At 48.6% G+C, this 15027-nt stretch overlaps 3 protein-coding genes across 27 annotated transcripts in view; 1 reads left to right on the top strand and 2 right to left on the bottom strand.

Moving 5' to 3' along the window:
* Positions 1-6: 6 nt before the first annotated feature.
* LOC117137714 (cell growth-regulating nucleolar protein) lies at positions 7-1019 on the bottom strand. The gene has a single exon (XM_033299287.1). It carries the CDS (start codon positions 895-897, stop codon positions 73-75), a length of 825 nt encoding a protein of 274 aa, XP_033155178.1. The 5' UTR covers positions 898-1019; the 3' UTR covers positions 7-72.
* Positions 1020-1263: 244 nt separating this feature from the next.
* Positions 1264-4133, top strand: LOC117137786 (ribonuclease Z, mitochondrial). Its single transcript, XM_033299440.1, has 2 exons — positions 1264-2609; positions 2664-4133. Exons 1-2 carry the CDS (start codon positions 1385-1387, stop codon positions 3737-3739), a joined length of 2301 nt encoding a protein of 766 aa, XP_033155331.1. The 5' UTR covers positions 1264-1384; the 3' UTR covers positions 3740-4133.
* The window catches only part of LOC117137785 (sorbin and SH3 domain-containing protein 1), a 28467-nt gene continuing 17452 nt past the window's right edge, over positions 4013-15027 (bottom strand). For 11 of the 25 annotated variants that reach the window (XM_033299411.1, XM_033299413.1, XM_033299414.1 and 8 more), the window contains 6 exons: positions 10487-10585; positions 6064-6397; positions 5892-6006; positions 5350-5556; positions 5058-5290; positions 4013-4911 (listed from right to left, as the gene is read on the bottom strand). In XM_033299411.1, the coding sequence (XP_033155302.1) occupies positions 4743-4911; positions 5058-5290; positions 5350-5556; positions 5892-6006; positions 6064-6397; positions 10487-10585 (1157 nt within the window). In that variant the 3' untranslated portion in view covers positions 4013-4742. Of the gene's footprint in view, positions 4912-5057; positions 5291-5349; positions 5557-5891; positions 6007-6063; positions 6398-9049; positions 9717-10486; positions 10586-10806; positions 14641-15027 lie in introns of those variants that run through there. The other 14 variants (XM_033299412.1, XM_033299415.1, XM_033299419.1 and 11 more) reach the window with 6 other exon arrangements.

The following is a 15027-nucleotide window of genomic DNA, read 5'->3' as shown; positions in this document are numbered from 1 at the left end:
GCACCATTTGCAGCTTACACGTTTATTGTCCTTTTGTTATAATTTAACTATGACTAAAGGTAGGATATTCGGCTAGCTAGCGATCTTAACTAAATCGCCCTCCACTTGCAAGGAATCGGCGAGCTTGAGTTGCTTATCAAAACGTTTCTGGAACTTCTTCGTCTGTTTTTCGTTCAACTCCTCGACGGAGAGATGCTTGGCATACTTCTTGAGCAGCTTCTTTCGAAGTTTTTCCATGAAAATGCCATCTTCTTGCTTGGTAACGATTTTAGTTAGCTGGGCGGCCCAATCAAAGTCGCTGGACACTCCATTGGAGATCTCCTCGGCAGCAGCATCTTCCGTGGCCTCCACTTTGGCCTTCTTCTTGGGTGGCGCCTCTTCCTCGGCCTCTGCCTTCTGCTTCTCTGCCTTGGCTCTGGCCAGGTCCGCTTGCTTTGCCTCCTTCATCTTGTTCAGCTCCTTCTCGAGAATATCCCACACCTGGGAGGCCTGGTTGCGGGGCATGCGCATGCAGTTTCCTACGAAGTTCTCGAACTTGGCCTTCTTGCGGGGCACGTTGTCCACGCTCTGGAGCTTCTGGAAGGCGGATCGAACGGGCGGAGTTAAATTGTACTCGTTGCTGTCGAGGATCGACCGGATGATGTCCATCCAACTCTCCTGCTTCTGGGCGTTCTTGTTGCGTGGCTCCTTGGCGGCAAAGCCCTGGCTTTGGCTGGCGTACTTCTGGGCCTCCGAGATGCACTTAATGTGTGCCACATACTCCTCGCCGTAAAAGTCCTTAAGGCAGTCCATGCAGGACACGTTCTTGTCTTTGCCACGACAGCGCGTCTGGTAGTGCTTCTCCACCGCCGGTTTCTTTACCGACTCGCCGCATATGTTGCACGTGAAAAAGACCATGGTGTAGCAGTCGCTAATATCTTGTTTACCGAGAATCCTTGGAATTGCAGGTAATTTTGGTTGAATTTAGCGCCGGCGGAGGCCAAACAAAACGCACGTGGGCATTAGAGTGACCATATCCGTTCGCGGCATAAATACCCGAAATGCAGTGTTGCCTAAAGCCGATTTCAGGGATGCAAATAGGCATTTACTTAATCTAACATGTTAATTTTAAAATAAACATTCATAATTTATTGATCTCATTTAGATCTAGGATCGAATTTCTAAACAATAATCATTTTCAACTTTAATTGAATTCCCTTTAGCACTTTTCTAATATCGTCCCATTTCGATGTATCGCAACCATTAACGGGCCATCACTAATAGCAACAGCTGTTCGTAGACACACGTTGCCGGTGCTGACGAAATTTGTGCGAATGATTTCAGCGACTTCCCCGCTTTCTCAGTTTATTAAAAGCCCGCGACTGCAGACTCCGACGAAATACGAATGTATTTAGTGAAATCAGCCGGGTCGCCGATCTACAGAACCTTGCGAACGCTCACAACGAGTAATTTGATGGCGGCCACGATTGCCTCGGCCAAGGATCCTTTAACAGGACCTCGCTATGAGCGGGAACCCAATGTGCTTAGAAAAAAGCTGGCCTCTGTGGTGCCGGGAACAGTAAATCTGCAAGTTCTGGGCGCTGGCGCCAATGGAGCCCCTGCCGCTGTTTATTTGTTTACGGACCAGGCACGCTATCTCTTCAACTGCGGCGAGGGAACCCAGAGACTAGCTCACGAGCACAAAACACGGCTATCACGCCTGGAACAAATTTTCCTCACACAAAATACGTGGGCTTCCTGTGGAGGGTTACCAGGTCTTACGCTGACCATCCAAGATGCCGGTGTGCGCGACATTGGACTCCATGGACCGCCTCATCTCGGCTCTATGCTGCAGTCAATGCGACGTTTCGTGGTGCTAAAGAATCTCCAGGTGCGGCCAAACGATTGCTCTGAGGGCGCCTGCTTCGAGGATTCCATCTTGAAGGTGGACTCTTTGCCCCTGATCAATTCGGAAGATCCGACGAAAAGTGTGATTAACTACATTTGTCAGCTAAAACCGCGAGCTGGCGCCCTAAACTTGGTGAAGTGCGTGGAGCAGGGTGTGCCGCCAGGACCTCTTCTGGGACAGCTAAAGAATGGCAACGATATCACACTGCCTGATGGAAAGGTGGTGCGTTCAGTCGACGTCACCGAGGCCAGTGAAACTGCACTGTCCTTTGTTTTCCTTGATGTGCCCAGTGAGAACTATCTACCAGCGCTGCTTACACACGGCAAAAAGCTCAAAAAGTTGGGCGAGGAGAAGTTAACTGAAGTTGCGCTTGTGGTCCACTTCACGCCTTATCATATGTCTTCTCGCCAGGAATACAAGGATTTCGTGGTCGAGAATTTTTCACCTGAGTCACAGCACATCTACCTAAGTTCTCCCCTCAACCAATTCTCAGGCTATGCAGCCGCCCATCGCATCCAATACCAATTGCACCAACTGGCACCGCAAGTATTTCCACTCCTGTGCGAGCAGTTGTCCTGCCAGAGTCAGACTCTCAGTATTAACCTTAAAAAAACAAAGTTGGACGAGGCCGATTCGGAGGACCAAGCAAATGCAAAGGCAAACGAGGCAGAGGAACAGGGTGTGGTCGCCATGACGAACTTTCATCTGAGGCCAAGGAAAGGTTGGTATTTTTTACTTACCATTCAACACTATATCATTTTCGTATTACCTAAAGGTCTGGATCGCACCATTGAGTCCAAACTCACACCAGAGGAGTATGTTAAGGAGACCCATGCCGTACCTGGGTTTCTGGAACTATTGACAAAATTCAAAGAAGAGTATAGTTTTCCTGACAATTCTGCCGATAGCTACCCAAAGATCATTTTCTTGGGCACAGGCTCCTGCATTCCCAATAAGACGCGCAACGTGAGTTCGATTCTGATCAGGACTGCAATTGATGCCTACGTGTTGTTGGATTGTGGAGAAGGAACTTATGGCCAAATTGTACGGCTTTATGGACACGAGAAAGGGCAGCTGATTCTTCGCCAGCTACAGGCGATTTATGTATCCCATTTGCATGCCGACCACCACATTGGATTGATTGGTCTGCTCCGGGAAAGGAGGCAATTGGAACCTAGGGCAGACCCACTTATTCTGCTGGCTCCTCGCCAAATTGAACCTTGGCTGGAGTTCTACAATCGGCAAATAGAAACCGTAGAAGATGCGTATACTCTAGTGGGCAACGGTGAACTCCTGGCTAGTCCCCTAAGCGGTGAACAAGTTGAACCTCTAGGAATTACCTCCATATCCACCTGCCTAGTTAGGCACTGCCCCAACTCTTTTGGAATAAGCTTAACTCTGGCGGCAGAGCACAATAGCGAACCCGTCAAGATCACTTACAGCGGCGACACTATGCCATGCCAGGATCTAATAGATCTGGGTCGCGATTCCACCGTTCTTATTCACGAGGCGACAATGGAGGACGACCTGGAGGAGGAGGCGCGGTTGAAGACGCACAGCACCGTGTCGCAGGCCATTCAACAGGGGCGGAATATGAACGCTCGCCACACGATTCTCACCCACTTTTCTCAGCGTTACGCTAAGTGCCCGCGATTGCCGAGTGATGAGGATATGCAACGAGTGGCAATAGCCTTTGATAATATGGAAGTGACCATTGAGGATCTGCAGCACTATCACAAGCTCTACCCCGCCCTTTTCGCGATGTACGCCGAGTACACAGAAGAACTAGAGCAGCGGGCTGTCAAGCGGGAGCTGAAACAGGAGCGAAAGCGAAAACTGGCAGAAACGTGATTGCCGGCAAGTTAATCGGATGACCAGGATAAGTTATTCAAGGAGCTACTGTTAATCTTATATCAGAGATGAGTGGTATTTGTTAAGTTTAATGTTATTTCTTGAAACCATAAAGTTTGCCCAAATACTAATTGGAGATATATATATTTTATATATGAAATTAATAGAGCACATTTGCTTGTATCTGTATATGCTGGTGATATTTGCATTTGCATCATTTACAAATTATTTTTATGATCCAACCCAAAACCCAATAAAAATGAAAGCAAATCCTTTTTGTTTTTTAGTTTCTTCTTTATTTACTAATTACGCTTGCAACAGTGTCTGTGTAATAAACGCTTTTTGTAATGATTTTAAAATGGTTTCTGTTGGTTCGGACACGACAATATCATAAATTATATTCATAATTATCAATAGTAATTATCCACTCTGCCGACTCAACAAGGGCACTTGAATCTTAGCACTTTGAAAAATTTTATATCGTTTTAGTCATTTAAATTTCAACTTTAAGGCACTTTAGTTCAACGGTCTCTTCTTTTTCGCAATTGATTTTCTTTTTGGAAATTAGCTGTGACTAGTTAAAATTAGTAGGTAAACGACAAAGTACATATGTATGTATGATCTTAATTAAGGTCCTTCGATATTTGGTGTGTGTGTTTTGGGTCATCGGGGTGTCGTAGTGTTGGAGTGGGGGAGGTGGGGGGGACAACTTTTGGTTAATATTTGGATGTCATAAATAAACGTAATTCCAACATTGATAAAATTAATGCTCTGTTTAAAAATAAATAAATAGCTTTAAAATACGGCAAAACGAAAGCAGCAGAATTAGCGGGATAAGAATTATTCAACAACAACATAAAATAATCCAGTAAAACCAAATCAGAGTTAATCATAGAACTGCCTTCGCCCCGGCCACGCTGATTCCTCCTCGTATTAGACTACAAATTCATTAAGATTAGGCACGATCGCCGCTCCGGGGGCTGGATCATTGGATCGATCTCCTCTAGGCCCGTTCCACGTAGTTGCCGGGGAATGTGCCGAAGCAGCCGGTCCTCTGCGAGGTGCCCACGAACCATCCGTCGTCGCACTTCTCCAGCACATGGACCACATCTCCCTCGAGCAGTTCCAGTTCATCGGAGTTCTGGGGCCGGTACTTATACAGTGCGCGGTATCTAAAGAAGATCTCATGTTAATAATTGGATTGTATTGGTCTAACCAAAGTAAAACACTAAGAAATATGTCTAGAAGTATGCATCCGTCTTACCAGGGTGCATTCTTTTGGACAGTTTCTTTGATATTTAATAGGATGATTACTCACGCCAATGGTTCGGAACTGGTGTCCACATGGAGGGCGTCCGTCTTATGAAGTGTCCGCGTTTCCTTGAGGATTCCGTTCGGTGGCTGTGCTCCATTTTGGGTCAGCGTATTGAACTCATTGTTGATGTTTGTGCGCAGCACGTCGAGATTGGGCCGCAGATTCGTGGTGCTCTGGCTGGTGATCACGGTGGTTGTCCTGGCCGCAATGTCCTCAGCACCAATGTCAGTAAGTACCTTAAGGTTAAAATGGGATTAGCTAACTACAGAGATTGGTTGCTAGTTATATAACAAACCTCCACGTAAGAGCACGGGAAGATGCCCTTCCTGTTGGCAATCTTGCCCTCGAACCAGTTGCCATCCACTCGGCGTGTCAAAGTGACCAATTCGCCCTTGTTCAAGGACAGCTCGATGCCCGACTGGGCCTGGAAGTTGTATTTGGCACGGGCCTGACCCTCCGATGGCCGCTTGGATGGGGTACGGGCTCCATCTCGACTGACAATCTATAATTGTAAAATGGGTTGGATTCGTTATTAATAAATATCCTTAACTTCAGTTTTTTAAGAACTGCATTAATGATCTTTTGTCAAAAGCAATTCAGTTTAGTTTGATTCCATTGTCTTTGTTCTATACAAAAAAGTAAGATTAAGATTAGGCACGATCTCCACTCCGGGGCTGCTTCATTGGATCGATCTCCAATGATTTATATAAATATTTATATATAAATATATATATTATAAAAAAGGCTTATGTTTTGAACTTGAGGGTTCGGAGCATTTCGCTGGATTGCAATCTTACAGATAAAGATAGGATCGCTGCTGTCGAGAAATCCACTCACCTCAACATAGCTAGCTGGAAGCAGTCCAATCATGGCATTGTGCTCGCCCTCATACCAGTTGGCATCGATCTGCCGCCTGATGTAGATTGTGTCGCCCTTGCGGAAGGATAGCTCCCTGAAAGAATTATAGATATAGTGCTGCTTGGAGGAATCCTCCTTAGGGGCTACATACTTGGAGGTCTGTCCCTGGAAGTTGAAGAGAGCCCGGGCCACCGTCTTGGGGCCCACCAGCGACTTGAGGGTCACGTCCGTGGGGAAGTCATCGTAGCGATTGAGGGCGATGGGCGACTTCTGCGACGGGGTGAAGTTGTCCGTGTGGCGGCGCGAATTCATGTCCTGCAGCTCCTGTAGATACTTGCGACGGCGCTCCTCGTGGTAGAGCTTCTGCATATGCTCCGCTTGGCGAATGGCTAGTTCCTCTTCCGACAAGTTCTGGCGCTGCTCATGCCTGATGGGGGTCTTGAAGTGGATGTTGACGTCTGTGGCATAGTAATGATTGGGAGACTCTGTTTAGATGAGAGGCACAAAGTGGCAAGATGGGGTTTCAGGCTCAAGCTCAAGCGAAGCGACTTCGCCTTCGTTGGTTTTCCAGGCAACCATACAATCTATATGCTTATGCTAAAACACAGAGCTCGATTACCGAAGGAGTTCTCTATGAGATCTAGTCACCTGCCCCTCCTAAACAAGTTGGTTGAACTACGAACCCATTTTCGCCGAGTGTACGCGCTGTTTACCCTACAAACAGCAATCTCTTGTCGCCATCGTAGTTGTCTGAGTCGTAAGACGATCTAACCGCAAATCGTAACTGCCGCCGCTTCTGTTACGAAACAATGGCTTATCTGGGAGTCGGGTGCGGCGTACATATCAGTCTGCCAATTGGTAGGCAAATAAACAGCCAGCTCATAGCCCCCACTTGGTTCCCCCGACCAGTAAAAGTGGCATTCCACAATATCAAATTGAATAAAGCAGCTCTCTTAAATGGAGAATTAGCTGCAATTGAAGTTAATGCTCGTTAGCTTAACAATCTGATGTTTGGGCTCTGAAGGGGGAACTGAACTCTCAGAGTCTTGGAGCTTTCCTAAGCCAACTGACCTCGTGATAAGATGCATTCGAGTCCAGCCAAGTTACTCATCGCCTAAAGTAGCCCAGATCCATTCCTTCTCAATTGATACTACAAGTGAATTGCGCAGCAGGCGCACAAAAAGAATGTAGCTTCAGCATCTATTGAACTGAATTGGAAAATCTCAAGGGGAAAGCCTCGAGAGAATGGTGAGGAGAGGGTAATGGGGGAGGCGGAATTGCTGGGGCAGCTGCACAAATATTTTCACGGCAAATAAACCATGAGCCACAAAGCTTTGTCTTCGAACAACAACAATTAACAACAGCTTTGTACGTGCTGTTTACGCCAAGTGAAGAAATGGAAAGAGAGGCTTAATTGACACTCGGGGGATTGGGTTTTTCACTTTCACTGATTCGCTGCGGCATATTTTGCCAGCGTTTGAAAGTGCTTGCACGGAGAAAAATCACAGTGCTATCAATGTGATAGTGTTATCTTCTTTTATAAAGAGGTTTAACTATCAAGGTAGCTCTATTTGTAGCACATTCTTGGCAGCATGTGTTATATTAATACGTTATCACTGGATATTTTAGTTAATAAAGGGATGTTTGCATATCAAGAAGACAGCAATCAAAAGATTGAACTTTAAATTGGATAAAAATTAACAATAAAGAACACTTTGCACTTAAGAACACTCATGCCCTGTATGGAAAGCTTTGCATATTTCCATCCATTCTCGAGACACAAACAAGCACACACAGAAACACACGGTCTTCTCAAGGCTTTTCCTCGCATTTCACGCTCAATTAAGTTTTAAACGCTTTTCTTTACTGTTTTCTTCGTTGAGCGCTCATTAGTCACAACTATCAATCAGAATCTAGAATCGGAATCGAAGCCCGATCCAATTCTCTGATAAAGCTGGGGAGAATCGGCGCGCAACAACAAACAAGCTTCGCGCTTCACTGGAGCCGGAGAAAGAGACGGCGAGCGAGGGGGCGGAAAGAGAGGGAGAATAGTGTTCGACTTTACCGTAGCACGCGCAGCGCTCAACTGAAACCGAAATCGAAATTGAATGGGGACCCCAAGGCAGCTAAGCAATATAGGGAAACAGAGCGAGAGAGTAATAGCTGGAGAAGACGAGACAGAGAAGGAAGACCAGAAGACGAAGCTTCGCGTTGACGTCAAAGAGATTTCGATTTCGACTCTCAGCAGGGTGAGTAATTCCCAGAGATAGCGGCGTTCGTATTACTACAAGTTCCGTTTTCTGGCGGCGCCGCCTCACGTTTAATTGTTGTTGTTGGTGGTGGTGCAGTGGGGTGTGTGAATTGCTTGGTGGCACAGTGGGTCAGAGCGGTCGAATATTGGTGACTTTATCGCGCAACAAAAAAGCAAAGATTTAAATCGATTTCAGGAGTATCTGTCTTTCTTTTAAACAATTTTTATGAAACATAAATATGTCATCCAGTTTTTGGGGCAGTTTAGGCAAAAGTATATCAAGTCATATCAATGGTCTCTACGGCTCTGTTTGATATCAAAATTTGCCCAATGTACTTCCCATTACTGCTTCTTCATCTTGATCATAGTAAAAAGCTTTTCCTGCCATCTACTTTTCAAGCTTTTATCAAAGACTTTGGCATTGAACCGCAGGGAGCGCGGCCAAAAGCTGGCTTCTCTTTTGGCCACCTCTCTTCGCCAATCTTAGGCGGCCCAGGTGATAACGAGTTTTTACCTTTTTGCAAAAGAAAAACCGTGAGAAAGTGCAAAACAGGAAGGTCGCTTAGTCAAATGAGAAAGTGCAAAGCGAATGTAACGGTGGGAGCTGCAAAGGGGTTCAATCGATCGCTTGACTTTCTTTTATCTCACTGGGGTCTATCATAGAGAAATAATTGGAAAATATTTGAGTCACTTGAGAAAAGTATTTATAATTGGAATTTAATAATACGATATCTGCGAAATGTACGTGAGCCTTTGTATGAAATAATCAAGGGAGTTAGTTAATCACAATGGCTCAAAAGTCCTTAATAACCTATCTGAAGGAATCAGCGTAGCACATCCTAATACGATTATCTAATTTAGTGCAGACTTTAAGCTATATACTAACTGCTTGGCCACCGATGTTGCATGTTCGTATATTTCCGATGCTGCAGCTGTTGCAGATTCTGCTGATGTTGCCGCTGTTGCTGCAGCAACTGCTGCTGCTGCTGCCACAGGAGCAGTGGCATGGATGAACCAATGGCATGTTGGTTGGCCAGATAGGCCTGTCGTTGGTTAGGCTGCGGTGTAAGGGGCAGTCCCACCACGTGGTAGCCCACGGCGCTCGGAACACCATGGTAGTTCGAAGGGGAAGGTGGCCTTAGAGGGGCGGATCTTTTGTAATCGTATTCCCGGCGATGTATCCACAGGATTTTGCCACAGTTGGGTATGTCGCAGACGTTGTTGTTGCCATTGCTGCCAGAGTTACGGATGTTGCCGTCAGCCCCACTGCTCTGTGGCCTTTGCCAGGGATTTTCATTAATCTCCTGACTGTGCCACATGCCTTGCGGCTCCGGGAATGGCTCATCCCCCAGCTCCAAGTCGTTGCAGCTGCTGTGCAACTTCTGACGCCAGTGGACCGCCTTGCTCTGGGAATAACTGGAGGATTTGCTGCGGTGCGGCGCCAGCGTTTGATGGATCATATTGCCGCGGTTGCATAAGACATTTAACTGGCAATTATTGCGAGCGCAGCCCGAAAGACACGTTTTTTTGGCACGGAAAAGTGAAACTGACTAACGGCCGCGACCGGTATGTGTTCCCGAGTTTGTTTTGTTGACGGCATCGTCTTGGCCATGGCAACGCCAACGAACTGCAGGTTCGCACCGGCAAGGTGAGCCACCCCCAGCGAAGCAGCAACAACAAGGGCAGAGCCACCACCCTGACAGGTGGACAGGTGGGTGGTGGCTTGGTGGTTCGGCCGGGTGAGCTAAGCAGGTCAGGCCCGTCCGCGTGGCCGGCATTCTCATTGGAGATATCGATTAATTTGGTCAACTGAGGCACGGCGCGCCTTCAAAGCGAAATTGCACCAATTGCGGAAATTGCCCGTCGTTGCGGTAGTAAAAATGCTTTTAGCAAAGGTCAACGAATGACACTGGCTTAGTGCGGAATAGAATGGATACATTAAGTGTCCTGGCCAGGATAAGCTAACTAAAATTAATCCGCTAACTAGTTTATATGGGCATTGAGCTGGGTCATTTTTCCTTAATTACTTTTCATGTAGTTAGTGGATATTAAAAGTAAACTTCAAATGTTTTAAAATATTTTTTTAAGATTGAAATGTGAGCTTTGAAAGTACGTTTGATAAAAAGATGTACGATTTGGGTGTAAATGATTCTGTTATGAAGTTCAAGCTTAAATTTTGTTCATATATAGGGAGGGGTTAAGACTTCCCAGCACACATAAGTCCCATTTTCACTCCCTTACTTTCTCGCTCGACTTTTAAGCAGCGGATACTTTGTGCACCATTTGGGAAATGCCCGGGATCACCTGCATCATCGTCACTCACCTGATCCGTCGACGGTGTCGGTGCTGTACGGGAAATCGTAGGAGGAGAGACCCTTGACTGGCGGCTGTGGGGGAATGGGGGGCGCGTTCGGGTCGAGATCTGCGCCAACGATTACAGATAATAGACGAGTAAAGGGATAATTTCGAATAGTTAAGACCAATGGGGGAGTAACCAACAAGCAGCAGCTAGCTCTACGAGATCTACGAGATCAGGCGACCAACGAAGCGTAAGGAAAGGTGAAGGGTTGCCCTGGCTCATTCCCTGATCATTTCCATGGAGACCCCGACCACTGCTCCCCGAAAGTCATACGTAATAATCACCTTTAAAGGTCACCATGGCTGTCTTCTTGAGGCGCTCTAAAGTGCCATCATCCTTGGATTTCTGATTGTCATTGTCCGCACCATCGGGAACATATCGGGCCTTGGGACGATGCTTGTTGGGATCGAACTTCTGGTTGGCGAATATATCCTTCATGCAGCTAGTTAGCCGGGAGCTCAGCTGGTGGTTTTGCGATCTTGCTGGTCGAGGTGGAGAAGTGGAGCTCGCCCTCACCACTCGTTGTGGCTTCTTGGGCAGGTCCTTGGGCTTCGTCGGTTCTGGGTGCTTGTGAGCCACCCAATCGGCACTCAGATGGGGCGATATGTCGTGGACATCCCGCATATCCGGATGCGAGGTGGACAAATAGCTCTGGGTCTGCGGCTCCGGTGACTCGTAGCGCATTCTCAGACGCTCGAAGCAATGGCTGTTGCTGCTAACGCTCCTCGTGGGACTCGATCGAACGGGAATGGGTAGTTCTCTCTTCAAAGCCGCTGTCTTGCTGATGATATCGATGTGGGGCATTAGGCGGTCCTGGGCGCTACGCATACGCCTTCTTCCTCGTTCCGGCGATGGCGTGGCTGCCCGCAACTCGAATTTGTGGGTTAGCCGAGGCACATCCTCCTTCGACACCGCCTCCGTAACGGTGTCCGGGGCGTCTTTGGATCCCGCACTCATTTCGGGATCGCTGCGCGCCCTCCGCAGCGAGCTAAGCCCAAAAAAATCACGCCGCTCATTGGATGGCTCCCGGGACTGTTCGCCGGACTGCTGAATGCTCTCGAAGTGCTGACGCATCTTCCGCACCTCGCCGGTGTACACCCTCTGCAAGTAGGAGCTGGAGCAGGCGGAGGCCTGCGATTGGGGCGACAGACTGCGCGACCGATAGTAGGAGTCCGAGTAGAGCTCAAGACTGCCGTCTCCGTGATCCGGTGATCCGTTCCCAAAGCTGATAAGCTCGGTATCGTCGGGCGGACGGTCGGGCGGGCTGTGCAAGTGAAAATTTACCCGGGCCGCAGGGCGCTCCCCAAAAACCCCGCTTAAATCGGTCAATGAGTTACTCAGCTCCTGGTGGTGGTGAAGTTGCCTGGCTCTCTGACGTTCTTGCATGTTTTGATTGATGAGTCGCATAACCTCAGCTTCGTCCGGAGAGGAATCTTCGCGAGCGTGGTAGATGGTCTTGGGCGGCTCATCGAACTGGCGATCCTCGAAGTACTGTATCTTCTGGCTTATGTCTTCGGCCGGTTCGCGAGTTTCAACTTTTGGTTCCGCCTTTGTAGGTGGCTTGCTCTTAACCTCCTGACTTGGTGTGGGCTTGGGTCTTGGTGGCACATCCGGCGGTTTCGTCAGGGTCAACTCTGCGTTCTTGGCTGCAATGGCACCACGGGTTTCTCGTGCCACCACAACCGGAGATTGACTGCGAGTGGGGCGAGGCAAAGTCTGATTTGAGTGCTGTTCATCTCGCTTACGCTGAACTGGTCCTAGTAGCTGATCCTTGGAGATGGTGGAGTTGCAACGTACCTTCAGACCATTTGGACGGGAGCCCTTCTCTACGGTTACGACATACTTCTCTTCGACGGCTGGAGCATGACGATTCCCCGAGTAGATCTCGTTTAGCTGCAGGGTTATCTTTTTAATTTGATCCTTGGACAAAGTGCTCACTAAATCGTTGTCCAAGTGGCGCTCCATTTCGGGTTCAGCCGAGGCCTGGTGCTCCAGACTGCAGGCCAAATCAGCCACCGTGTTGCGTCTCCAATGGCGATGAACTGGCTCCGATTGGAGCTGCTGCTGCTGCCTGAGGAGATTCAGCTGCTCAAAGTTTTCGCGTAGATCCTCCACAGACTTCTTCTTGGCAACCAGTGATTGGTCGGCCTCTTGACGCCACTTAATGGAGTCTACATCTTTTGAACGAAAGTGAAGATCCCTTTGCTTTTGGTCATCTCGTAGCTTTCCAACTAAATATTGCAGCTCTTTTTCAGCACGTTCATGAAGTCGCACCCGGCGCCATTCATCAAAGTCCAGGAGCTCAGCATCCTTTCTCAAGGGATGGAAACTGCTGGAGGACGTGGCCCTCTCCAGCTGACCCACTCGCTCCAAAGTGCTGTAGAAGCGATTCAATTCAGTGAAACGCTCGCAATTGTTACGATACCGACAGCTGGGACTATGGCGTTCCAGGTGAGTCAATGACGTGGCACTGTGGGCTAGCTCTCCACATTGGTAGAGCCCATTCGAAGGAGCTGGAGTAGCCCTCTTGCGGTCATCTGCGCTGCTAAGGCTACTGGCCCTGGCCAAGGACTGTTCTTTGTCCTTGGAACGCAGGCTATCGATGCGGCGACGAGACGGAGATCTGACCTCCCGGCTGATTTGGGGCACCCTAACCTCTCGAGTGGGCGAAAAGCGACGCTCCTGGCTCAATTGTGGCGATTGGGGACGAGCGATGTCCGTCACGGTGACTTGTTTCGGTGGACGCTGCTCCTTGCCCTCATATTTCCACACAAGGTCCTCGATACACGGTTGCTGGATCGTATGACTCTCGAAATCGCACACATCCTCCGGACAGAACTTGTACTCTTGCGGCAAGGACATGGCCTGCTTGGCGTTGTACTCGTTCCAAAAGTTGGTCTTCTCCCTCACTGATTCGCTGTAGGAGTGAACAGTTACTGGTGGTGGTGGCTTGGTGGTGCTTTTGACAGACTGACGCTTTCTTGGCACGTGACCTTCGCTTCGACTGTTCTGGAGTGGAACCAACGCTTTAGAGAGTGATCCTCTGGACTTCCCGACATATGTCTTGGGCGGTGCTATGGGCACAATTTCCTGACGCACCATAGAGTCAATGGAGAAGGTGGAGTTACTTCTCGGCAAGCTGTCATTGGATCCGTTATTTTCTTGGCCTTTTCCTGCTTTCGAGGAGCACTTCCTCAGCGACCGAGTTCCGCAATCCAAAAGCGTCTGGGGTCGCACTTGCGGGAAGCACATGGTCTGCCTTGTGGTAGTGCTCACTGTAGTCTGACGAAGTCGTGGCAAGGACTTGCTGCGTGACGTCGCATACGAACGCACTGCCTCCCTTACCTCTTGGGGGGATTTCAAGGAGGGATCCCTTAGTATATTGGTACTGGCCTCAAAGTTGGTGCGATTAGCTGGCAGCGTGTTCTCCAGTCGCTTTTTCTCCTCCGCGAAGCTTCTTTCCTTCGATATGCTCCTGCCAAAGGCAACAGGACTTCGGCTGGAATGGCGAAGGGCCAGAAGACGAGCGGGGCGTCTACTAGGACTCGAGGACCTCAAACGCGATTGCTGCTGCTGCTGCTGAACCCGACGGGTGAGTCGGGTCTCCTTGGTGGCTGTTAGCGTTTGCAAAAGGGTGGACACCGCTCCCGCCGATTTCGATCGGCAGATGGGTTCACGACGGGAACAACTCGAAGTGGCCACCTTCCGCAGGGTGATGGTAGATACCCCAGGGGCAGTTCCATTTGGCGGTTGGAAGCACTGCTCATGCCTGGACTTTGAGGCGGAGCTCAGGACTCGCACAGTGCTCTTCGTGCAGCTGGACTTTCGATGGGGCGGCCTTGGAGCTGGGTCATCCTGTTGCGACACTTGCTGCTTCTTGCTCAACGGAATGAACGAGGGCAGATTCTTCGATAGCTGGGAGAACATCTTTACGGACTTATGGTCCCTGCTCGTTGCCAAAGATTGATGAGGAGGAGGAGGTGGTGGTGGTGGCGGCGGAGGCGGCGGTGTTGCTGCTTTTCTCACGGGTTCCACTTCTTCTTCCAGCTCCTTGGTACTGACACGAATCTTTGTGAGCGTGGGAGTGATTTGTATGAACTCGAACTCCTCCAAAATTTCTTAGGGAAGGCATTAAAACGGATTTTAAATTAGCTAGCGGCTTCTGTTGTTTCGGTGGTGCCTGTGACAGTGCCATCAACGGTGGTGCTTTTTTACTTTTATTTGTTTTTTTTTTTCTTTTGGTGGAGCCCGCCTCTTTGTGGGCAGACAAATACAACTTCAGGTGAGCAGTGATAGTGGGTGATGGAGATACAACCAGGGCAAGAGGTGGCAAAGAGGTTAAAGTCTTACATAGTTTGGTGTACAAAAGATAGACCTTGGAACCAACACCGTTTGCAGGATTAGTGAGTAGATAGCCCAGCGACTTATGACTATGTTAAGTATTATATATGATTAGAGCTACGGCAAAAAAAATAAACCAAAACCTAAGAAAGATTGACACTTAC

Source organism: Drosophila mauritiana, chromosome 2R (genome assembly GCF_004382145.1).
Source record: "Drosophila mauritiana strain mau12 chromosome 2R, ASM438214v1, whole genome shotgun sequence".
Classification (NCBI taxonomy): Eukaryota; Metazoa; Arthropoda; class Insecta; order Diptera; family Drosophilidae; genus Drosophila; species Drosophila mauritiana.
This window is presented reverse-complemented; position numbering and strand designations above follow the sequence as displayed.

What these genes read in the sequence shown, in the direction of transcription:
- LOC117137714 (XM_033299287.1), bottom strand. Translation starts at nt 897, where the DNA reads ATGGTCTTTTTCACGTGCAACATATGCGGCGAGTCGGTAAAGAAACCG.
- LOC117137786 (XM_033299440.1), top strand. Translation starts at nt 1,385, where the DNA reads ATGTATTTAGTGAAATCAGCCGGGTCGCCGATCTACAGAACCTTGCGA. An exon ending in TCATCTGAGGCCAAGGAAAG is followed by an intron (nt 2,610 to 2,663) that starts GTTGGTATTTTT and finishes TATTACCTAAAG; the next exon opens with GTCTGGATCGCACCATTGAG.